General features: G+C 41.7%; 1 protein-coding gene across 1 annotated transcript; it reads left to right on the top strand.

Annotated features, from left to right (window-relative positions):
- Nucleotides 1-2,828: 2,828 nt before the first annotated feature.
- On the top strand, nucleotides 2,829-11,069 carry LOC134317307 (zinc finger protein 239-like). The gene is made up of 4 exons (XM_062998125.1): nucleotides 2,829-2,886; nucleotides 8,192-8,307; nucleotides 8,559-8,687; nucleotides 9,970-11,069. The coding sequence occupies exons 2-4, from the start codon at nucleotides 8,202-8,204 to the stop codon at nucleotides 10,740-10,742; spliced, it is 1,008 nt and encodes a 335-aa protein (XP_062854195.1). The 5' UTR covers nucleotides 2,829-2,886; nucleotides 8,192-8,201; the 3' UTR covers nucleotides 10,743-11,069.
- The last annotated feature ends 14,302 nt before the right edge of the window (nucleotides 11,070-25,371 follow it).

Here is a 25,371-nt window from a genome sequence, read left to right as displayed (position 1 = left end):
TTCGCCCATAAAGCTCTGCTTGGTTTAGTGTGCGCCGTATGGTACTTGTTGAAACCAAGACCCCAGACTGTTCCAGGTTGGCCTTCAGGTCTTTGGATGTTTGACATGGTGTTTTTTCCACCATTCGCACCAACCTTCGAAGACATCTCTCATCAATTTTCCTCTTCCCTCCACGTCCAGGGAGGTTCTTGACTGTTCCATGCTTGGCAAACTTCTTAATAACATTGCGCACTGTTGAAACAGGGATACCAAGGTCTTTGGAGATGGCCTTATACCCTTTGGAGGTCTTGTGTTTGCTAATAATAGCACTTCTGATGTCCTCAGACAGCTCCTTTGTCTTCACCATTGTGACAAAGGAACAGGGAATAACTTGTGGCTTTTTAAAACACTGAAGTCATCATTCATTGGGTAATTAATGTCACATGGGCACTGACAATTTATCACAGGTGATTCTCATTTGTGATTTAGCACAGGTGAGTCAAAATGTGTTTCCATACTGATTTACTGTAAAGGGTGCCAATACCAGTGCCACAGCAAGCTTTAGGTTTTTCTATTTTTTCTCTCCCATTGTTTTTAGTTTTAAATGTTGTTTATCATTTGCTCTCTTGTATCAAACACAAGTTCTCTATAGAAAAAAGCTGTTACACTTGATTCATTTTTTTCCAGGAGATATTCCACATTATGTACTTAAACTTCATGGGTGCCAATAATGGTGAGCAGGACTGTACATGCACCTGTTCGTTCTAACCCTGTAATACATTGCATTTCTCAAAATGTCCACTAGGTGGAGGCAACAAACCGCAAATTACAGAAACTGGCCAACTTTCATGTTAATCGACTGGTAGATCGAGATCGACGGATTGGGCAGCACTGTTTACTGTCACAGTGGACTGGTAAGACTGTTTACTGTCACAGTGGTAAGCTGCTTTGGATAAAAGCATCTGCTAAGTGCTGCAAATGTAAATGTAGTGATTGTTCTGATATGTTATAAACATGCTATTTATTGTAAATTCACCACTGTATGCTCGGTATTTCATAGATCCCTGAATCAGAGATTCCAATAAAAAACAGTGCTCAGGGGCTCTGATCTGATTATTCTGCTTAATTCCTTTATTCCATAAGAAATAAAAACATCTTATAATAAGAGCATCATACCACTACAAAGGAGCAGAGCTGGGAACTGGGATCTGATCTACAGCAGGTTGAAATGATAAAGGATGCAGATGGGAGAGTGTACTCATTAGGTGGAAAGAGGTTTATGAGGTGATGGAGTTTGGACACGGACACTTTCTAGATTTTTGGTGACTCACCTGCTCATCTCTGTGATTTCAGACCCCTTGGACTACTGTCCACTTTAGAGTTTCAATAAACAGAGCTTACTCAAAACACACCAGCGCATTCACACTGGAGAGGAACCGTATCAGTGTTCACAGTGTGGGAAGAGTTTTACAAAGCAGAGTACTCATATTGTTTAGTATGTCTCATGGTGCCAACATGCTCTTCTTGTACAAACTCCATCTCCAGAAGAGTTGGGACGTTTTGTAAAACACAGTAACACGAAGAATCTGTGGTTTGTTAATTATCTTGAATCTTATAAACTTTAAACTGTTAAGCTGTTAGTACTTGCAGTGTTTTTCTTATATCTTGAAATGTATATCTGTAACGTTTTTAATGATTGTATATTTCCCTTTGTTATTATTTTATTATATCTCCTAAATATGTAACTAAGCTTTGGTAATTCGAAATGTCCATATTTTGTCGTGCCAAAAAAGCTAAGTTTGAGTGTGTGTGTGTGTGTGTGTGTGTGTGTGCAGTGGGGTAACTAGGAGCTCATGGGCCCAGTGCAAAAAAAAGAATTGGACCCCCTCAACAAATGTCATAAATATGTATATGTGTGTGTGTGTGTGTGTGTGTGTGTGTGTTTAGGCATGTCTATAGGCATGTTTTATTCCATATATATTAGTGTTTGCTATATATATTTCCTGTTTGGCTTGCCATAATACAGGGTGGGGCATAAAGATCTCCTACATTTTGAATGAATCTACCAAAAGAACCCAACTATCTAGAAAAAAAATGCTTATATTTCTGAAAAGTACATAAAAAACATTTTTGTTTTAATGGGTTTTAAAAATTATATCAGACAAATGGCGGCCGTTGTTGGCAATACATTGATGGAGTCGTTCCCGGAAGTTCTCCAAGACTCTCCGTGTCATCTCAGGTGGTATTGCGTCGATTTCCTCTCGGATCCTTTCCTTCAAATCCTCAAGAGTTCGAGGACGATGTCGGAAAACCTTTTCCTTTAGGTATCCCCAAAGGAAAAAGTCACAAGGGCTTAAATCTGGTGACCTTGCCGGCCACCCCATGTCTCCCCTTAAAGAGATCAAATGCCCAGGAAACATTTCCCTCAACACTCCAAGCGAACGTCGTGCTGTGTGAGCTGTGGCCCCATCCTGCTGAAACCATACATGTTCTGTATCCAAGTCATCCATGAAAATGGTAGAGCCTAGCCTACCGAATGAAACCTGTCCCGCCTCTCTACTGCCACTACAGCCCATACGGTGCCCACTCCAAATGTGGGAGATCTTTATGCCCCACCCTGTACATGCATAATACCTGCAGTCCCAGCCCCTGTGCACCTGTCCCTCTTGCCCCACCTGTAGTTACGCCTGTGTGTGTGTGTGTGTGTGTGTGTGTGTGTTGTGTGTGTGTGTGTGTGTGTGTGTGTGTGTGTGTGTGTGTGTGTGTGTGTGTGTGTGTGTGTGTGTGTTCTGCAGTCCACTAGAGGCGCTATAATAAACCTGAACGTTGTTGATCAACCAGCTTAATTCACGGAAGAAGAAGAAGGAGCTGCAGCAGCTGATTCGTTTCTACTGAAGTGAATAACATGTAAGTAAATTATTAATTCATTTATTTATTGCACTTTAATTCTTAATTACATTCTAATTAATGATGAAACTGGAGTTCATGCTAAAACATTGATGTGGAGGATCTGAGGAGCTTTAACTGCTTTATCATGTAAACACACTTCTGGCTGCTCCACTGTTAGCGTCTAACATGATTCAGTACTGTGGAACCGATTCAGCAAATAGAATCGATTCAAAGTTTCATTATAACAGGGCTCTCAAGTCTCACTCTGCGCTCATACAGCTGTCTTCAATTAGCGATTTATCGGCCAATCAGAAAAAATAGAATTTCTTGTTGCTGGGTGAGTCTGTGCACATAGTTGTAGACGAGCTGGAGGTGGAAAAGAACCGTCAGGATCATCAGGTAATATCTTCATTTATTTTAATCTTTCATTAGTTACTATAGTTTTCCTACTCTTTGTATAAGACCTATACTCAGCACACACCCACTGGCATGAGCAACTTAATAACTGCAAAAACATAAAATAAAAATATATAGGAGTGTAATTAGGCAAAGGTGACTGGTGTGAGCAGATTTCCGAGGCTGTCTACGATTGCCAAACTGGTATTAGTTCTGCCACACTCAAATGCAGATGCAGAGAGAGTTTTCTCCATGGTGGGGCTTAATAAAACCAAAACCAGGAACGCGTTGGCTCTGGATGGAACTCTGTCATCCATCATGACCGTGAACATGGCTGACATTGAACCACATTGCTTTAAATGTATATCCAATAATACCCAATATCGGTCATCAAGGCATCAAAATCTGCCACAAACACTTACAACACACATCATCACTCATAAACACAAACACACACAGAGGGTCAGAATAACCACCATTGTTCAAGGGCCCGTTTGTTTTTCTTTATTTAATTTGTCCGATTTTTTGTTTGATTAGAAAGGCATAGCTAAAACAATTTATTTAATATTACAGAATTTAGTGTAAAGTGAAGAGACAATGACCACTGCTGTTCAAGGGGCCCATTTGAGGCAAATTGTGTTTATGCTGATGGGACACTGGCAGGGGCCGCACATCTGCAAACACCCCCCCCCCCCCCCCCTTCCGGAAAGGGACATCGACAGAACCTGTGACCCCCCCCCTCTCCCCCCACCATCTCACTCCAAGCAAACTTGAAAACTTAAGAGCCCTGATTATAAAATGTAAGTTTTATAGAAACACATCCTGATCGATTAACTTTGTTTACAGATAAATTTTTTATGGTTGTTATGCAGTATATATAAAAACAAATTATTTTAGAGTTGTTTACAGGTTACATATATATATATATATATATATATATATATATATATATATATATATATATATATATATATATATATATATACAGTGTATCACAAAAGTGAGTACACCCCTCACATTTCTGCAAATATTTCATTATATCTTTTCATGGGACGACACTATAGACATGAAACTTGGATATAACTTAGAGTAGTCAGTGTACAGCTTGTATAGCAGTGTAGATTTACTGTCTTCTGAAAATAACTCAACACACAGCCATTAATGTCTAAATAGCTGGCAACATAAGTGAGTACACCCCACAGTGAACATGTCCAAATTGTGCCCAAATGTGTCGTTGTCCCTCCCTGGTGTCATGTGTCAAGGTCCCAGGTGTAAATGGGGAGCAGGGCTGTTAAATTTGGTGTTTTGGGTACAATTCTCTCATACTGGCCACTGGATATTCAACATGGCACCTCATGGCAAAGAACTCTCTGAGGATGTGAGAAATAGAATTGTTGCTCTCCACAAAGATGGCCTGGGCTATAAGAAGATTGCTAACACCCTGAAACTGAGCTACAGCATGGTGGCCAAGGTCATACAGCGGTTTTCCAGGACAGGTTCCACTCGGAACAGGCTTCGCCAGGGTCGACCAAAGAAGTTGAGTCCACGTGTTCAGCGTCATATCCAGAGGTTGGCTTTAAAAAATAGACACATGAGTGCTGCCAGCATTGCTGCAGAGGTTGAAGGCGTGGGAGGTCAGCCTGTCAGTGCTCAGACCATACGCCGCACACTGCATCAACTCGGTCTGCATGGTCGTCATCCCAGAAGGAAGCTGACACACACGAGAGACCGCAAACAGTTTGATGAAGACAAGCAGTCCAAGAACATGGATTACTGGAATGCCCTGTGGTCTGACGAGACCAAGATAAACTTGTTTGGCTCAGATGGTGTCCAGCATGTGTGGCGGCGCCCTGGTGAGAAGTACCAAGACAACTGTATCTTGCCTACAGTCAAGCATGGTGGTGGTAGCATCATGGTCTTGGGCTGCATGAGTGTTGCTGGCACTGGGGAGCTGCAGTTCATTGAGGGAAACATGAATTCCAACATGTACTGTGACATTCTGAAACAGAGCATGATCCCCTCCCTTCGAAAACTGGGCCTCATGGCAGTTTTCCAACAGGATAACGACCCCAAACACAACCTCCAAGATGACAACTGCCTTGCTGAGGAAGCTGAAGGTAAAGGTGATGGACTAAACCCAATTGAGCACCTGTGGCGCATCCTCAAGTGGAAGGTGGAGGAGTTCAAGGTGTCTAACATCCACCAGCTCTGTGATATCATCATGGAGGAGTGGAAGAGGATTCCAGTAGCAACCTGTGCAGCTCTGGTGAATTCCATGCCCAGGAGGGTTAAGGCAGTGCTGGATAATAATGGTGGTCACACAAAATATTGACACTTTGAGCACAATTTGGACATGTTCACTGTGGGGTGTACTCACTTACGTTGCCAGCCATTTAGACATTAATGGCTGTGTGTTGAGTTATTTTCAGAAGACAGTAAATCTACACTGCTATACAAGTTGTACACTGACTACTCTAAGTTATATCCAAGTTTCATGTCTATAGTGTTGTCCCATGAAAAGATATATTGAAATATTTGCAGAAATGTGAGGGGTGTACTCACTTTTGTGATACACTGTATATATATATTAGGGCTGTCGAAGTTAACGCGATAATAACGCATTAACGCAATCTCAATTTAACGCGACTAAAAAAATTAGTGCCGTTAACGCAAATTCTATTTCATGTTGAGACTTGACTGGTAGAACCAACGTTTTAATGTCGGACTTGCCACCGTTTTTCATTTGCGGTTTGTTAACATAATGTAACCAAGCGTCGTAGTGATGTACTTGCTTAATAAAGAAATAAATACACGCTATATTCACAAGTTGTCGGGAGCAGAACACTTTTATTAACTTATTCTGTTACGTTACCAAATACCGGAAAGCTGAGTCAAGCACGTTAGTCCATGAACTATGGAAGCCCCAAAGGGTGAAAACACACTCACTTCGTGTAGAAACGTCCATCAAACCATTGTCACGATACAACCACAGAAAAGTCTGTTACAATAACTACGCCTTATCCCACCTAAAGCACCGCTGATCTACAATGTTTGCTGATGGAGAAATTCTAACCTACAATCTGACATTTACTGCCTAGTATGTAAGTGAATAAAACTCCCTTACAGTTTTCTCTTGTCCCAGCAGTTTTTAACATAAGTACATTAAGCATAAAATGTGTTCACCATTTTAATTGTAACATTTCACTTAAAAATCCTTGTTTTCTATAACATTTACACAAATTTTTTTAATGCGATTAATCGCGATTAACTACATGAAATTCTGAGATTAATCGCGATTAAAAATTTTAATCGTTTGACAGCCCTAATATATATATATCTATACAGGGGTTGGACAAAATAACTGAAACACCTGGTTTTAGACCACAATAATTTATTAGTATGGTGTAGGGCCTCCTTTTGCGGCCAATACAGCATCAATTCGTCTTGGAAATGACATATACAAGTCCTGCACAGTGGTCAGAGGGATTTTAAGTCATTCTTCTTGCAGGATAGTGGCCAGGTCACTACGTGATGCTGGTGGAGGAAAACGTTTCCTGACTCGCTTCTCCAAAACACCCCAAAGTGGCTCAATAATATTTAGATCTGGTGACTGTGCAGGCCATGGGAGATGTTCAACTTCACTTTCATGTTCATCAAACCAATCTTTCACCAGTCTTGCTGTGTGTATTGGTGCATTGTCATCCTGATACACGGCACCGCCATTGGATGCACATGGTCCTCCAGAATGGTTCGGTAGTCCTTGGCAGTGACGCGCCCATCTAGCACAAGTATTGGGCCAAGGGAATGCCATGATATGGCAGCCCAAACCATCACTGATCCACCCCCATGCTTCACTCTGGGCATGCAACAGTCTGGGTGGTACGCTTCTTTGGGGCTTCTCCACACCGTAACTCTCCTGGATGTGGGGAAAACAGTAAAGGTGGACTCATCAGAGAACAATACATGTTTCACATTGTCCACAGCCCAAGATTTGCGCTCCTTGCACCATTGAAACCGACGTTTGGCTTTGGCACGAGTGACCAAAGGTTTGGCTATAGCAGCCCGGCCGTGTATATTGACCCTGTGGAGCTCCCGACGGACAGTTCTGGTGGAAACAGGAGAGTTGAGGTGCACATTTAATTCTGCTGTGGTTTTTTGGATACAATCCGGGTTAGCACCCGAACATCCCTTTCAGACAGCTTCCTCTTGCGTCCACAGTTAATCCTGTTGGATGTGGTTTGTTCTTCTTGGTGGTATGCTGACATTACCCTGGATACCGTGGCTCTTGATACATCACAAAGACTTGCTGTCTTGGTCACAGATGCGCCAGCAAGACGTGCACCAACAATTTGTCCTCTTTTGAACTCTTGTATGTCACCCATAATGTTGTGTGCATTGCAATATTTTGAGCAAAACTGTGCTCTTACCCTGCTAATTGAACCTTCACACTCTGCTCTTACTGGTGCAATGTGCAATTAATGAAGATTGGCCACCAGACTGGTCCAATTTAGCCATGAAACCTACCACACTAAAATGACAGGTGTTTCAGTTATTTTGTCCAACCCCTGTATATGTTCCTTTAGCTTTGATTAAATCCAGCTTAGTTCAACACCCATTCTCCACTAGTCTTAATCCTTTATAACTCTGGAGACAGAGTCTGGGGTTCTTCTGAGGGAACTCTGCCTGGTTCTCCTTAACACTTCACAGATCAAATGTGACCAGACATCCAGGAGACCAACACATAAAGCTTTGTTCATCCATTTAGCTACAGACTCATTCCACCAAGTTCTGAGGAGTTCTATCGGAGGTTTTTCTACTAGATGCTCCTCAGTTCCTCAATAAACAATTCAGAACAGTATAAAAAAGAATCATCTTTCATTTCCCTGTAAGAAGAAATAAACACATCAATCTGTCTATCTGTTATTAGATCTTTAATAATGGAATCAGCAGAAGAGGGACACGACACCCCCATGGATCTACAACATGAAGAATTCCAGAAGATTCTAATAAAAGAGGAAGAAGTTGAAGATGAAAGTTTCTTCTGTAAGTAAATATGGAGCAATACACCACTTTTACACCGGTGTTGTACAGTATAATATGGTTAGTACTGAGAACACATCAGTGGACATAATAAGATAAATGTAGATAAGGGATTAGAACCTGTACTGTACCGTACTGTTAGTCTAGAAGTGTTTAATCTATCTAGGATTTGTTTGTGATTGGCAAACCAAACCCACAATCTTACATTTCCTCCAGTTTTTGAGTTTCTTCTTCACATATTGATGGAATTTCAGGTGAAGGAACCTTAATCCCTGAGGAACACGTCCCATCTGAGGAACACCTCACCCCAGTGGATCAACAGTGTGGAGGTTTCCAGATGAAGCCTGTGAAGAAGGAAGAACCTGAAGGTACAGATGAACTCAGTAAGTCACTAGTCCTGCTACTATTGCTTCATCACTACTATCACTTCTACTACCACCACTAGTAATAGCAATACCACCACCAGTACCACTATCACTACAGTGGGGAAGTAGGGGTTCTCAGCTCCCTCATGCTGCTTGTGAAAGGTGAGTGACTGAGGTGTCTACAGAGAAAGGAATCCTGGGGTTTGAGGTGTGTGGTGGCTGCAGCTGCCACGTCCCCAACACAGCACTTTGGCCCAGATTTTGCATAGACGGGGCTCTAGGTTGTACCTCTTATGAAGCAAGATGGACCACTTAGGACTGGGCGGTATATCGCAAATATCAATATATTCGATATATCGAGTATGTCTAGGATACTCGGGTTACCGTTTGAGAACGTTTAAAACAGCACAAAAGCGCTGTTCAATATGCGCAGACTGAATCACTGTCCGAAACGACTCTTTTCAAACGAATGATTCATTGGAATTGAATCAGGGAGCTGTGCTCTTATCTGTGGTAAAGATTCATTCGTTTTGCTCACACAATTGAATCGGTTCATTTGTGGTTCAAGCCTTAAAAACAGCTGTATAAACCAGAGCTTCCGAATTTCAATCTCTCTCTTGATTGGTTGTAGAGGTATAAGTGACAGCTTAGTGAACGAATGACCAGTTTCAGCTTTTTACCGGGAAAGAATAGAGAGAAAATTAACGATCTAAGACGGTTTTTTGTTAGTTTGGTGGACAGACACACCTGGAAATGGGTTTCTATATTCTGGAAATATTCTGGAAACATATACGGTGGCCTTCAGGAGGAAAAACTAGGTGATTTTATCCCTAATGGAACAACACACGAATGTAGATTTGATTCTCAGTTTGAAGAAGAGAAGCTCAGGTAAGCAGCGGCGCTGTGTGGTTGATCTGGCTCGCGGTGCTGCTGTTTACCGTGCGGTGGCCTGCCATTGTACTTTACGTTCATATCGTATCGCATCGTATATCACCACTACTCAAAAGCATATCGAGATATGAGTTTTTTAGTCATATCGCCCAGCCCTAGGACCACTTGTATGACCCTTGTATGATCCGCCCCCTAAATTTATTCATATGGAATCCATGCTTTAAAAACTACAGTCTAACAATCTTCTCAGCATCAAGACCTTTGGTGTTTGGATCCAGTTTGGCTCAACTGTGACATTTACAAACAACGTTTATTATTTATAATGTTACAAATATTTTATTATTATTATTTTCTGCTTCAGAAATGATGAATGATTCCTCCTGCTTCTTGTGTCCACTTTCCTGTACAGCCCAAAATCAGCTCCACAATCACATCAAGAGCTGCAGTGATGATAAATATGATGATGCGCTGGTGAAATCTGAGACTGAACATGAGGATCTGACGCCCACCAGAAGCTCCAGTAATCAACAAACGTCCTCTGATCCTGTCAGCATTAACACGTCTCACCAGGGGAAACAGCAAGAAGGAAATGTCTGCTCACATTGTGGGAAGAGCTTCAGGTCCACGAGTGATCTCAAAACACACCAGCGCATTCACACTGGAGAGAAACCCTATCAGTGCTCACAGTGTGGGAAGAGTTTTACTAAACAGAGTCATCTTAAACAACACCAGCACATTCACATCAGAGAGAAAGCATATCAGTGCTTGCAGTGTGGACAGAGTTTTACCAAACAGAGTAGTCTCACAACCCACCAGCGCATTCACACTGGAGAGAAACCGTATCAGTGCTCTCAGTGTGGGAAGAGTTTCAATCAACAGAGTGCTCTCAAAATCCACCAGCGCATTCACACTGGAGAGAAACCGCATCAGTGCTCTCAGTGTGGGAAGAGTTTCAATCAACATAGTGCTCTCAAAACACACCAGCGCATTCACACTGGAGAGAAACCGTATATGTGCTCTCAGTGTGGAAAGAGTTTTATTACACAGAGTAATCTCAAGATACACCAGCGCGTTCATACTAGAGAGAAGCCGTATCGGTGTTCACAGTGTGGAAAGACTTTTACTCATCAGAGTAATTTTAAAGTGCACCAGCGCATTCACACCGGAGAGAAACCGTATTAGTGCTGACAGTGTGGGAATTTTCAGTCGGCAGGGTGATCTCAGAATACACCAGCGCATTCACACCAGAGAAAATGTGTGGAAAGTGTTTTAATCAACAAAGTAACCCCAAAAGACAACAGTGCATTCACACTGGAGAGAAACCGTATCAGTGCTCACAGTGTGGGAAATACTTAACTTATGCACCAACCTTTAAGAAACACAAGTGTGAGGGATCAAATTCTACCAAATACGGTTTATATTTTTTAATAACGTAGCAGCAATTGTAGTGATGTTTAGCATGTGCACAGTTGGGTGACAGTGGCCTCCCAGTTTGTTTACTGACTAATAAAGTCCTCTGTTTGTACGTGTGTGTGTTTATGCAAGTAAGTACTGAAAAACTGGGACAATGGTGTTTTTACCCCTGTGTACCATCAGCGTTCCTATTAATGAGACTTTTTAAAGCTTTGGGAACTGAGGACACTTAATTGTTGCAGTTTTACGAGTGGACTTTAGCTGCTCGACAGTCTGATTCTCATCTTCATGATGTGCCATACATTTTCAATATGAGACACATCTGGGCTGCAGGCAGGCCAGTCAAGCACACACTGTCTGTTCACAAAGCCTTTCTGTAGCATGTACAGACTGTGTTAAGTGACGATGGTTTTCTGAAGTACTCCCGAGCCCATGTGGTTATATTTATCACAGTATCATGTCGGTTGAAAGAGTATTTTGAGCAGCTGATGAAGGAAGGAAATGAGAATGAGAAGGTTGGATGATGTAGAGATAGTGAACCAGATAGTAGTAAATCGAATTATCAAGGAGGAAGTGAGGACCGCCCATAAAGAGAATGAAGAGTGGAAAGGCAGTTGGAGTTTTTAATGAGATTGTTTAGCAAAATCTCAGGAGGAGGAGTTTTAATCAACAGAATGTTCTCAAAATACACCAGCGCATTCACACTGGAGAAAAACCTGCATTACCGCTCACAGGGTGGGAAGAGTTTTCTTCAACAGAGTAGTCTCGTAAACCACAAGTGCATTCACACTGGAGAGAAACCGTATCAGTGCTCTCAATGTGGGAAGAGTTTATTCAACAGAATGTTCTTAAAAATCACCAGCGCATTCACACTGGAGAGAAACCGTATCAGTGCTCACAGTGTGGGAAGAGTTTTATTCAACAGAGTAGTCTCGAAAACCACCAGCGCATTCACACTGGAGAGAAACCGTATCAGCGCTCTGTGTGGGAAGAGTTTTAATCAACAGTCATCTTAAACAACACCAGCACATTCACACTGGAGAGAATATCAGTGTGCACATTATGGGAAATATTTAGCTTATTTATTAACCCTTAATAAACCCTTAAGTGTCACATCAAATTGTACCAAATAAACTAACGGTTTAATTTCTGTTATTAATGTAACAGCAATTGTAATGTTTAGCATGTGCTCAGATCTTGTTTTCATTTTAAATGTAATTTTAGTATTTATTGACTGTTTATGTTTACAGTGAATTAATGTTATTGTAATGGTGAAACATCAACATGACATTTTTAGTTTATTGTATTTGATCTAAATTTGGCCAAGATGAAATAAAATAGTTTAGATTGTTTTCATTACAAGTCACTTTAAGTAATTGTTAAAAGATTCCTGATTGTAAGAAGTGCTGATTTATTAGAAAACTACCATTTAGATTTAATAGTAATTTTAAATGAAGAGAATGAGGAGGGGAGGTGTGAGATATAGGGGAGGGGTGATCATCGTTGGCGAGTTGGGTGGTTGGTAGAGCAATGTCCACACACAATTTTATGTAGTCCGTTACACATCAATGTCCTTATGTTTTGCTTGAATAGAACTAAAAGAAGAAGTAAAATCTTGAGTAACATCTGTGTCAATATGTGAAAAACCAGTTTCATAAGTGGGTCAGAAGTTATGACAAAGCTCACTAGGGCACTGTTTCCCAACCTTTTTGAGCGACTGCACATGTCTCACATTAGAAAAATCACGAGGCACAGCACCAAACAAAAATGTCACAAAAAGTATATTTATTGAAATATAATGAAAATCTAGTCTCAATTTACTTACTTATATATTTATATCAACATATGTAGTCATATATTCATATCAACAAATATTTATCCATCGCTATTACCAGCGGCGTTGTCTCACTCGCAGCATGACTATGTACTTTCCTATTTCTTCTTCGTATTTCTTAGACTCTAAGCGAGCGGCGTGTAGTGACAGGCAGAACAATTACATTCTCTTCCACTAGAGAGCAGTACAACTTCTTGCTCCAATAAAGTGGGTTGCCAACCGCCAGTAAAACAGAAGAAGATGAAGAGGAAATTACGAAAGTACATAGTCATGCGAGTGAGACGCCGCCGCAGGTAATAAGCCTTAGAGTACCAATCAGGTGAAATTAGATAATCTTCCATGGCACACTTATGTGCTGCTACACAGTGGTTGGGAAATGCTGCACTGGGGCAACAAAACTAAAGTTTGTTTTCATACATCTGCTTTATATCAACAAAACTAATCTCCAGATTAATAAAATAAAAAGACCTGAACTATAAAGCTAATGGTGCTAAAATGATCTAATCCCAAATCATGTCTATAAATCCACACCTACACATATTTCCAGACTTTCACTATCACATGTGGTTCCTTCTTAACTTTCTCACCTTTCATTACATTATATTAAATCTTCCATCTGAGAAATAGTATCGACTAGACTACAGAGGTACAAGATCTGAGAAAGAGATCAATATTTATGGATCCTCTTGAGTTGTTCATTTATTTCAGCTTGTGGAACATCACCCCATCTGATTGTTCTCTCCATTTCAGTGTGATGTTCTGTTTCATTCCGTGTTCCTGAAGTTTTTGCTGGATCTGAAAAACAGACAGTTTTACTAGGATGAGTGATGAGTTTAAAAATACTTAGAGAAACTGAATCCAGCAGAACCGTTCCTAAAATTAAACCCACCATCTTTAAGATTGCATCCATTAATGCGGGATTGTTCGCATCCTGATCCCACTGAACCTTTATCCTGATGATCTGCTGCTGTTTAGTCACGTCTGCATGTAAAAACACAAAATATTATTATTATTACATTCTGAAAGCATTTTAAAGTGTAAATAATATAAGATGAAATATATTAAATATATGAACCTCTGTGACAGAAGTAAGGCAAAATATTTGAACATAGTCCATCAGGGGCCTGGTAATTAGTTATTAAACCACAATTCTCATCCATTGAGAAACTATCAGGTTGTCCAGCCAGCCATGGAAGGTTGGTCATGTCAGTCTGGTCCACCCACTTCCAGGGATCTCTGAACAGGCCGATCCAGGTCTCACCATTGATCTTTCCCGTCACATCAGATTGTTCAGTTAAATTTCTCACACTGGCCAGGTCTGTGTGATTCTGCCTGCAGAAGGTTTGAGCATTGATCCATAATTTTACAGTAGCGTAGAAGATGTACCGGTCAGTGCCGGTTTGACTGTCTGGAAAAAATATGTAGACATGGTCAAAATAGAGAAACAGAGATATATTACTGCTTACAGAACCTAAACTGTTGGTCTGTTGTACTGACCAAGACACTGTTCAAGGACAATAACAACAATGATGATACTTTTTAAATTCATTTCAACAGAATTAGATGCTAACACATCGTCGCTGTCCGATGAAAAACACGTATCTCCAAAAACCCAACTTTTCAGGAAAAGGAACAACTTTTTCCCCTGACAGTAACGGTGCAAACAAACCACAGATGGCACAATTTAGCTACAATACTGTATATTTACCACTGCACATAACTCACATATCTAAGGAGAAAGATATTTCCAGTCTGAAAAAGACTGAATTCAATAAAGTGAACTAGTTAGTTTTTGGTAAGTTAGCTGCCTAAAGTTAGCTGCCTGAAGTTAGCTGGCTAGTCAATATACAAGCTCATTTTTTTATGCATTTTCCTCCCAATTTAGCACATCCAATTTGTCTTCCGCTGCTGACAGACTGCCCACACCTTCTTTACACTTGTACAGCCCTCCTCTTCTTGTAGGGTCCTTATACAGCGTATGAAGACCCACCCACCCACCCACCCACCCACATAAAGTCCAGTCCCCACCCTGCAGATACAGTGGTCAATTAGTATGTGCTGCATTCACTGCCAATTATGCCCACCAGATGGCACCCAGCCAACCGGTGGCAACACCGAGCCTTGAACCCAGGAGTTCAGAAACTCTGTGCTGGTGCATCAGCGGAATATCCTGCTGCGCAACCTGGACGCAGATACGCAATTAAGATACAATACGTTACATTTACTAATGCACATAACTCTTCTAAGGAGAAAGAGATTTCTAGTATGAAAAAGTCCTGGCTGTCTGTTTAGTATGCAAGTTCATCTTAAAGTAAACATGTAATCAGAACCACCCAGATGAATGCGAGCTCACACACGATCGTGACAGATAAAAGCATATTTTAGGAACCAAAGTGCTTATTTTAAACAGAAGCAGAAGTTTTGTTTTAACCTTGAAGGCTCGAACTACCTGGATGCAGCAAACAAGTTTCACCTCTTTCAACTCAACTCAAACGTAGCTTTATTGGCAAGACAAAATATGAGCATTTGTATCGCCAAAGCTTAGTTGCATATTTAGGAAATACAAATACAAAATAAAGTAAAATAAAAAAAAAAAAAACAAGGAGGAGGAGGAGATATGTGTTTTGATGGACAGGTCTAGCAGCCAATGGAGATACTTTTTAAAGAGAATGTGTAATTTTTCATCTTTTTGTTGGTCATTTTGATATTCGCTGCTATGGACAACAGGTATTTATACCCACAATCAACACATGTAAAAGTGGAGATATGTGTTTTTCGTCGGACAGCGACGATATACTACAAGTAGATTCATTTTGGGCAAATAGGTCATGAAATGACCTGTAACAATGCTGAAGCTACTAAGCAGATTACTGATGCTTTTTAAGGCAATGGGTTGATTTGGCAAATCAGTCCAGACACCAAGAAATTCTGGGTTTAACATATTAAATATGCAGATTGTTCAGAAAATTCAGTTTGGTAAAGAAGGGTTATAACAAGGTCCCCAACCTTTTTTGCACCATGGAGTGGTTTCATCTAAGATATAATAGAATAACTATGAAATGAATCCTAGTGCTGAAATGAGACACTGCTCCCACCTAGTGGTGATTGGAGACAAAAACACTTGATACAAACAGATACAAAAACCCCTCTTGAGCAAGCCTAGGGCGACTGTGGCAAGGAAAAACTCCCTGAAAATTACAGGAAGAAACCTTGACAGGAACCAGACTCAGCAGGGCCCATCCTTCTCGGCTTTAAACACAATGCTGCAAGCAAGTGCATCAGTGGCAACTTAGTGGTAGAGGAGCTTGAACCAGCCATCGAATTACATATACACACATATACAATTCTAGAAGTTTAGCGTTAAAGGCCTTGAGGGCCCAGCATTGGCAACCAAGGACCTTCCAATTACTAGTTTAGTACATAAACCTAACTACCAGTGCTCTTTTATTTGTAGAATTCAATTTACACCGACCAGGTATAACATTATGACCACTGACAGGTGAAGTGAATAACACAGAGGATAAAATGTTCACTTGCTACCTAATAAACTAACAGGTGCCGTGATGAAGTGATGAACAAAGTTGATGTTAGAAGCAGGAAAAATGGGTGAGCATGAGGATCTGAGCCAGAGGGCCAAATTTTGATGGCTAGACGACTGGGTCAGAGCATCTCCAAAACTGCAGCCACCCGAAGTGGTCCAAATAAGGAACAGTGGTAAAGCAGTCAAGGCTCATTGATGCATGTGGGGAACGAAGGCTGGCCCGTGTGGCTCGATCCAACATACGAGCTACTGATAGAAAGTGTCTGAATACACAGAGCATCACAGTTTGCTGCGTATGGGGTTGCAAAAGGGAGGCCAACACAATATGAGGAAGGTGGTCATAATGTTATGTCTCACCGGTGTACATAGATATGTGACCATTCATTTTTCTTTAAACAACACATCAAAGTAAAGAAAATATTACTCACCATCATAGCAGATGAACGCTCGTTTCAAAGTACATTTTATATTATACCACAACCCTGAATATATCCAAACACAGTGTTGATTTCCGGCTGTGTTGTTGGGCCTTGTTGGACCCCAATTGTTGAAACTTCCCAGCGACTCATTTCCATTGGACCACTGGAAGCGATAAGGCTTAAGGTACATTCCAATCCATGACGGTAAGGTATAACTGCTCTGTGGTTCACGTTGAAGTCGGGCCAGGTTGGCAGCACTGTCGATAGCCAGGTCATCGTGGTTCGCTTGGCAGTAAACTCGGGCATCACTCCATGATTTTTCAGGCTGAATATGATAGTACTTACGAGGGACAGATGAGACGACCAGAACCAATCCTGTGGACCATACAAAACAGTTTACACTCTAGTGATCTATGACAGAAATGTTCTGGTTGGGTTTTTGCAGGAGGAGAGTGCTGCAGAGATGGGTGTCTATCCAGCAGGTTCCACAATCTCTGCACAGGGCTTTTCTGATCTTTCCTACTTCCCTGACCAAACAACTCTAGGATGTGTGTGCCGTCCCTCGACCAGCCGCCTCGGGCTGTTAACCAGGGCCCCTACACAGTGTTTGAAGACCCCATCCACTTAATAGCTGAAAGGCGCCCAACCGACAGGTAGCAGAGCTGAGATTAAAAGGTTCCACAATGAGCGGGTGAGTCGGTAACAGGTGAGGGAATCCTGATTGGCTATAAAAGGATGATCCACCCACCAAAGAATCAAGCAATGATGGCTCGTGACTCCCTATTCAGAGTCGTGCTGGGTGCAAATTTGTACCTCCAGTTACAAAACCCGGAGACACAGCACCGGGAGACACAACTCCACACCTGGGAATGGAACCCAGGACCTTCTCGGTGTGAGGTTTATAATTTATTCATTCATTTATTTATTAACCATCCATCTGTAGCTCATCACCAATAATAAGTCAACATCTAAACATTACACTTTTAACCATGTACTGATGTACACCGATCAGGATTAACATTATGACCACCTTCCTAATATTGAGATCTGAAAAATTTGGAGGCAACACCTCAGACTGGTTGTTGTGCTCCTCAAACCGTTCCTGAAGCATTTTTATATTGCTGAAAAAAGGCCAGAGCCATCAGGGAAGCGTCTCCATGAGAGGGTGAACATGGTCTGCAACAATGCTTAGGTAGGAACTTAGTGGAGTAACATCCACATGGATGGCAGGACCTGAGGTTTCCCAGCAGAACATCGCCCAAAGCATCACACCGCCTCCGCCGGCTCGCCTTCTTCCCATAGTGCATCCTGGTGCTGTGTGTTCCCCAGGTAAGTGACGCACACGCACCCAGCTGTGATTCATCAGACTGGGCCACCTTCTTCCATTGCTTTGTGCCCATTGTTGGGGCTTTCAGCAGTGGACAGGGGTCAGCATGGGCACCCTGACTGGTCTGCAGCTCTGCAGCTCCATACACAACAAACTGTGCTGCTCTGTGTATTCTGACACCTTTCTATCAGAACCAGCATGAACTTCTTCAGCAGTTTGATCTACAGGAGATCGTCTGTTGGATCGGACTAGACGTGCATCAACGAGCCTTGGCCGCCCATGACCCTGTCACCGGTTTACCACTGTTCCTTCCTTGGATCACTCTTGATAGATACTGACCACTGCAGGACACACCCCACAAGAGCTGCAGTTTTGGAGATGCTCTGACCCAGTCATCTTGCCATCACAATTTGGCTCAGATCCTCATGCTCATCCATTTTTCCTGCTTCTAACATCAACTTTGATGATAAAATGTTCACCTGCTGCCTAATATACCCCCCCCCCCCCCCCCCCGCTAACAGGTGCCGTGATGAAGAGATAATCAGTGTTATTCACTTCATTGGTCAGTGCTCAGAATGTTATGCCTGGTGTTTGTTACACTTGAGGGATTCACCCCTCACCTACTCCCTTTTCCAGTCTCCTACATACCCCTAAATCCTGTCTCCTAACACCTTTTGGATATTGAAATGAACTCTCCTGGTTGATATCCTGTATTATCCCCACTCCATGTCTCCTACACACACCTAATCATGTCTTCTTACACCTTTTGTCATCTTTGTCCCATTGCCATTTCCTTCCTCCTTTAACCTCCTCCTCTTTTTCTTAATACCTCCCCTCATTTCTAGTGTAGACAAAGTGTCCTGAAAAATATGTCTAGTTAGATTCTGTTGGTCTTCCAAGCTGCGCCCATACGTCTGTAGACCCGGTCCACCCTGAAGACCCGGTCTCCTGACTCCTGTATGCTGAATTTCTAACACACTGCAGACAAAACCAGGTGTTTTTAAATCAGGTGTGGAAAAGTGTGGCACTTACCTGTGAGGAACAGGAGAACCATCAGTATCTGCTTCATCACTGATGTGTTACTAGATCCCAGTACTCCCAGCAGTTCCACCTGAAATAAAGTGGAATTTAGCAGCTACATGAATAATCCCAGATGGAACTAAATATAAACAAATAGATACCAAACAATCCATTTTTAGGAACCTAATAAAAGTAGAACCACTGATTGGTTGGAGAAAAGCTTTAATCCTACAGTGAATAATGTATTAACAAAGTTAACATGGTCCTGTATATCTCCTTAAGTACATTGGTAAATCAATCACACATATTGACTTCATCTCATCCTATTACATATCTAACACTGTAAATACGCATTTCTTTTTTGTACTTACTTGAAGTTTTGAGTTTCCTCTTATGATTTCTCATGTACACTCGACACCTTTCTCAATCACAGGAGTGAATGTTTTCTAAAACCCTCAGTCTATTTGGTGAATATAGATTTGAATTTTGATTTTCATAATGTCACCATCAAATTTGAATCCTGATTTACATGAGTCACTGTTCAGTCTGTGGATGTGGTGACGCAGATGGGCTGACGTGGTGAATGTATGTGTACTTGTGTACAAGTTTCTTACATTGACTTTCACTTTCATCTGATGTCAGGCAGGATGCACCTGAGATATTTCATCTTTTATCTGCTCAACTTCATTTCATTTATTAATAAACATCCATTCCTGCATTTCAGGCCTGCAACACATTCCAAAACCTGACCATTCCAGACCCTGGCACTGACACACCCACATACCATGACAGACCCTGGCACTGACACACCCCCATACCATGACAGTCCCTGGTACTGACACACCCCCATACCATGATACACCCTGGCACTGACACACCCCCATACCATGACAGTCCCTAACTGTTGGACTTGTCACTGATAACAGTCTGGATCCTTTTCGTCTTTGGTCCGGAGCACACGGCATCCAGTTTTTTTTCCCAAAAAATAGCTGGAATGCTGATTCATCTGACCACAATACACGTTTCCACTGTGTGATGGTCCATCCTAGATGCCTCAGAGACCAGAGAAGTTGACGCCGCTTCTTGACATGGTTAACATAAGGCTTCTTTTTTACACAGTGAAGTTTAAAGTATCATTAGTGCAGTAACTCTGTATTGTAGAGCTTGATAAAGGTTTGATAAACTAATCCCTCACACATGTGGTTATATCAGCTAGTGTTGATCAAAACAAAAACCTCAATGATATAATGAGTTCACATGTTCCAGTGTTTTACGTTCCACCACAATCTTCAGCACTTCTTAGACACCTTCCACATACCTGTTATACATAAAGTTTACATTGAAGGACTGGGTAATAGGGGCTAACACTGTGATGGGCAGGCAGGTTAAAATCAGCTGATATATAGATATCCAAGTACCACAATACTCACAACCCACATGATTTATATACTGTATGTGCAGTTATTAAACTTCTGATTGGGGCTGTCAGGTGCCTTTTACTGAGGAGTGGCTTCCATCTGGCTACTCTACCATACAGTGCTGCAGAAATAGTCAACCTCTGGAAGCTTCTCCTCTCTCCACAGAGCAACGCTGGAGCTCTGTCAGAGTGACCATCGGGTTCCTGCTCACCTCCCTGACTAGGGCCCTTCTCCTCCGAGTCCTGGTGGTTCCAAACTTCTTCCATTCATGGATAAAGGAGGCCACTGTGCTCATTGGGACCTTTAATGCTGCAGAAATGTTTCTGTACATTCTCCAGATCTGTGCCTCCATACAATCCTGTCTCTGAGGTCTACAGACGATCCCTTGGACTTCATGGCTTGGTTTGTGCTCCGACGTGCACCGTCTACTATGGGACGTTATTTAAACAGGTGTGTGCCTTTCCAAATCATGTCCAATCAACTGACCTGTGTGTGTATTAAATACATATTGAGCAGATGTACACTGATCAGCCATAACATTAAAACCACCTTCTTGTTTCTACACTCACTGTTTATTTTATCAGCTCCACTTACCATATAGAAGCACTTTGTAGTTCTACAATTACTGACTGTAGTCCATTTGTTTCTCTACATACTTTGTTCCACCCCCACAGAGCAGGTATTATTTAGGTGGTGGATGACTCTCAGCACTGCAGTGACACTGACATGGTGGTGGTGTGTTAGTGTGTGTTGTGCCGGTATGAGTGGATCAGACGCAGCAGCACTGCTGGAGTTTATAAACACCTAACTGTCACCGCTTGACTGAGAATAGTCCACCAACCAAAAATATCCAGCCAACAGCGCCCCATGGGCAGCGTCCTGTGACCACTGATGAAGATCTATAAGATGACCGACTCAAACAGCAGCAATAGATGAGATGAGAGATCGTCTCTGACTTTACATATACAAGGTGGACCAACTAGGTAAGAGCATCTAATAGAGTGGACAGTGAGTGGACATGGTATTTAAAAACTCTGATCCACTCATACCAGCACAACACACACTAACACACCACCACCATGTCAGTGTCACTGCAGTGCTGAGAATCATCCACCACCTAAATAATACCTGCTCTGTGGTGGAGCTAACAAAGCATGTAAAGAAACAGATGGACTACAGTCAGTAATTGTAGAACTACAGTGAGTGTGGAAACAAGGAGATGGTTTTAACGTTATGGCTGATCAGTGTATAATGGTATTAAAAATATTATAAATAAAATTGTGTACAACACATGAATGTTAAAATAATTTATTTATTTCTGTTACAACAAGCTACAAGATTAATTACTTACGATTATTACAATGATTTAATCTGTATAATATATAGATGATATAGAACCCAGCACTGCTGCTATTATATGGAATATTAAATAATAAATGTTTGTATTAAATAAAACCACTACATCTCTAATAGTCTAAAGTATAATAAATAAATAATAAATAAATGATATTATATAGAACCCAGTGCCACTAATATTCTATAGAATGTTTATATTGTGTAGAACCCTAACAGCATTTTAATCATATATATTATTAATATAGTATAACATAATATAATAATCTAAACCACTAGTCTAAGGTCCAGACCTGTGCAGGTCTAGTCCTGGCTAGCCTGGGTTTAAGAGGGACAGACTGAAAGGAATTAGAAAGTGATTTTGCTCTTTTACATCTTTATAGTCAGAATGAAACATCCAGAAGTTGCTAGATGAATTATGCTAATCTACATAATTTGATAATCAATCAATGTTAATTTTACAATTCCACTTCATCATATTTAATCTTGTGGAACACCTCTCCACCCGGTTGCTCCCTCCACTTCAGCGTGATGTTCTGTTCCATCCCGTGCTCCTTCAGTTTCTGCTGGATCTGAAGAATGGAAGATGATTTTGTTAGTAACTGATGCGGGATGATGGATCTAATGGTAGAAGATGATGGTTACAGTACAGCCTGAGGATCAGAGCTTGATGGACACCATGGTTCTTCATCATCACCCCACAGACTGACTTGCAAACTGCTGGATCTGGGTTTGCCTTAGAACCCCATACCTCTACATCCATCAACCTCAGCACAGTCCCCTGCTCTACACCCTGTACACTTAGGACTGCACCACTGCTCACACCAGCGACACCATCATTAAATTCGCAGACGACACCACCATAGTGGGGATTTTCGCCTCTTGGGTATTCGCATCGAGGAGGACCTAACCTGGGGCGTGAACGTCGCAGAACTAAACTCTACTTTCGGAGGACCCTCAGGAGAAATAACATAGATCCAAGACTGCTGGTGTCCTTCTACCGTTCCACCATATCATAGGAGAGCATCCTCACCCACGCCCTCTGTGTGTAGTTCTCCACCAAAAATAACTACAGAGGATTATGAGGTCTGCGGAGTAAATCATCGGGTGCTCTTTACCCACCCTGGCGGACCTACACAGGTCTCATTATGGAGAAGTCTCACCCTGGCCACCGTCTGTTTAAGTTGGTACCGTCAGGTGGATGGTATAGAACAAGGACAAACCGAATCAAAACAAGTACAAACCGGCTCAAAAATAGCTTTTACCCCACCGTAGTACCAGTACCAACCCTAAATACCCCTATATAAGGTGATTTCACTCATGTGGTGAATGAGACCCACCTTCTCCAGGAGCGCTGCCTCTACTGCAGGATTGTTCATGTTCTGATCTGACTGAACCTTGAACCTCACAATCTGGATCTGGCCTGTTACAACTGTTCACACACACAAACAGACACAAATTAAACTGATATTATTAAAATCAATCTAAATACAAGACTGAAAAGTAAGTAAAGTTTATTTATATAACCGAGCTACAATGTACTTTACGGTAAATAAATAAAAATGAAAACAATCCTAGACGTTAAACACACATCCGATTTAACATGATCTAGGGCAGGGGTCATCAAACTACGGCCCACGGGCCATATATGGCCCGATGCTTTAATTTGACCGGCCCCTTTAACCACAGCAGCAATACATGTTGTCTGGCCACTGTTCATCTTCGAACTCACAGTATTATAACGGGGAAAAAATAACAGAGGAAACAAAAATTGGCCACCCGGAGTCTCAGTAGATTCTACGGCAGCGATCCAACGGGTGGCACTCCAAGCAGGAGAGGAGTGATTGGCGCATCAATAGAGAGATGAGTGACCGCAGCCACTGAACTGTGTTGCAAAGCAGTTAAGTGGGATTTCATTATGAAAATCCTCGTGTCCTGTGTTAATTTCATTAAAGCTAATGCTCTTAACTACAGGCAGTTTCAGGAATTCTTGTCTGAGCTGAAGATGTGCTTTACTGAGATCCGCTGGCTGAGTCGGGGAGAGTTTTGAAATGTTTTAACGACCTGCTCCCGGAGATCAACGCATTTATGCATCCAAAATCAAAACTCAAGCACATTGTTTATTTATTCTTCTCTTTCCATTGCTCCCCGATCTCAACATTCTAGATTTACAGAATGGAGAGGTATTTGACAGGGACGATAAGAAAAAAAAGTGACGGAAATCAACCAAAAACCAAGTAAAGAAAATATGATGAAGCCTATCTTGCTCTTGGGTTGACAGTGAATGTAGTGGGAGAGGAGGACAGACCAGTTTGTATTTTATGTCTCAAAACTCTAGCAGCTGATAGTATGGGACCCAACAAATTAAGAAGACACTTAGAGACATTACACCCCCGTCACATCAATAAGCCACTCGAGTTCTTTCAGAGAAAACTTAGTGAGTATCGTCGGCAGGAACTTCGCTTCGTAAAAGCTGCGTCAGTGAACAACAAAGCACTAATGGCTTCATACAAAGTCGCATAAAGAATTGCAAAATACCACAAACAATAGCAGAGGAGCTTATACTCGATAATACAAGCGCTGCAAAATTAAAGACCCTGTCCCTCTGTCCAGTAACACAATTGCTAGATGTGTATGCGACATTTCAAATCATCTTGAAGAACAGCTCACTGAAAAATTAAAAGACAAACTGTGGGAATGCTGAGGCCTGTAAATGCAATTCTTTATGCGACTTTGTATGAAGCCATTAGTGCTTTGTTGTTCACTGACGCAGCTTTTACGAAGCGAAGTTCCTGCCGACGATACTCACTAAGTTTTCTCTGAAAGAACTCGAGTGGCTTATTGATGTGACGGGGGTGTAATGTCTCTAAGTGTCTTCTTAATTTGTTGGGTCCCATACTATCAGCTGCTAGAGTTTTGAGACATAAAATACAAACTGGTCTGTCCTCCTCTCCCACTACATTCACTGTTTGTAGCGTGGTGGTATGGAGGATAGAGTTAGCCTTGAAAAGATCTGGTTGGACTTATATCCCAACGGGATGTTTTATTAGCACCAACATACACAAAAAAAGAAAAGCTGTGCTAAAAGTACTAAAAAAACTAAACAAATTAAAATCAACAAATGCACTTCGGGATTACGACAGCTGATTTAGCCACAATTAGCAATCCTTTTTAAGGTTATTAAACTCAATAGCAGTCAGGGGCGGCACGGTGGCTCAGTGGGTAGCACTGTCGCCTCACAACAAGAAGGTCCTGGGTTCGATCCCCAGGTGGGGCGGTCCGGGTCCTTTCTGTGTGGAGTTTGCATGTTCTCCCCGTGTCCGCGTGGGTTTCCCCCGGGTACTCCGGTTTCCTCCCACAGTCCAAAAACATGTCACCAGGTTAATTGGAAACACTGAATTGTCCTATAGATACCTAGCCACTAGATGCACTAGTGCATTGTAGTGCTGGTCCCAAGCCCGGATAAATTAGGGAGGGTTGTGTCAG

Source organism: Trichomycterus rosablanca, chromosome 1, assembly GCF_030014385.1.
Source record: "Trichomycterus rosablanca isolate fTriRos1 chromosome 1, fTriRos1.hap1, whole genome shotgun sequence".
In the NCBI taxonomy this organism is placed as follows: Eukaryota; Metazoa; Chordata; class Actinopteri; order Siluriformes; family Trichomycteridae; genus Trichomycterus; species Trichomycterus rosablanca.
This window is presented reverse-complemented; position numbering and strand designations above follow the sequence as displayed.

Coding starts and splice junctions, on each gene's coding strand:
- LOC134317307 (XM_062998125.1), top strand. CDS start 8,202: ATGGAATCAGCAGAAGAGGGACACGACACCCCCATGGATCTACAACAT. Junction 8,308..8,558: donor TGAAGATGAAAGTTTCTTCT/GTAAGTAAATAT, acceptor ATGGAATTTCAG/GTGAAGGAACCTTAATCCCT. Junction 8,688..9,969: donor TGAAGGTACAGATGAACTCA/GTAAGTCACTAG, acceptor TTTCCTGTACAG/CCCAAAATCAGCTCCACAAT.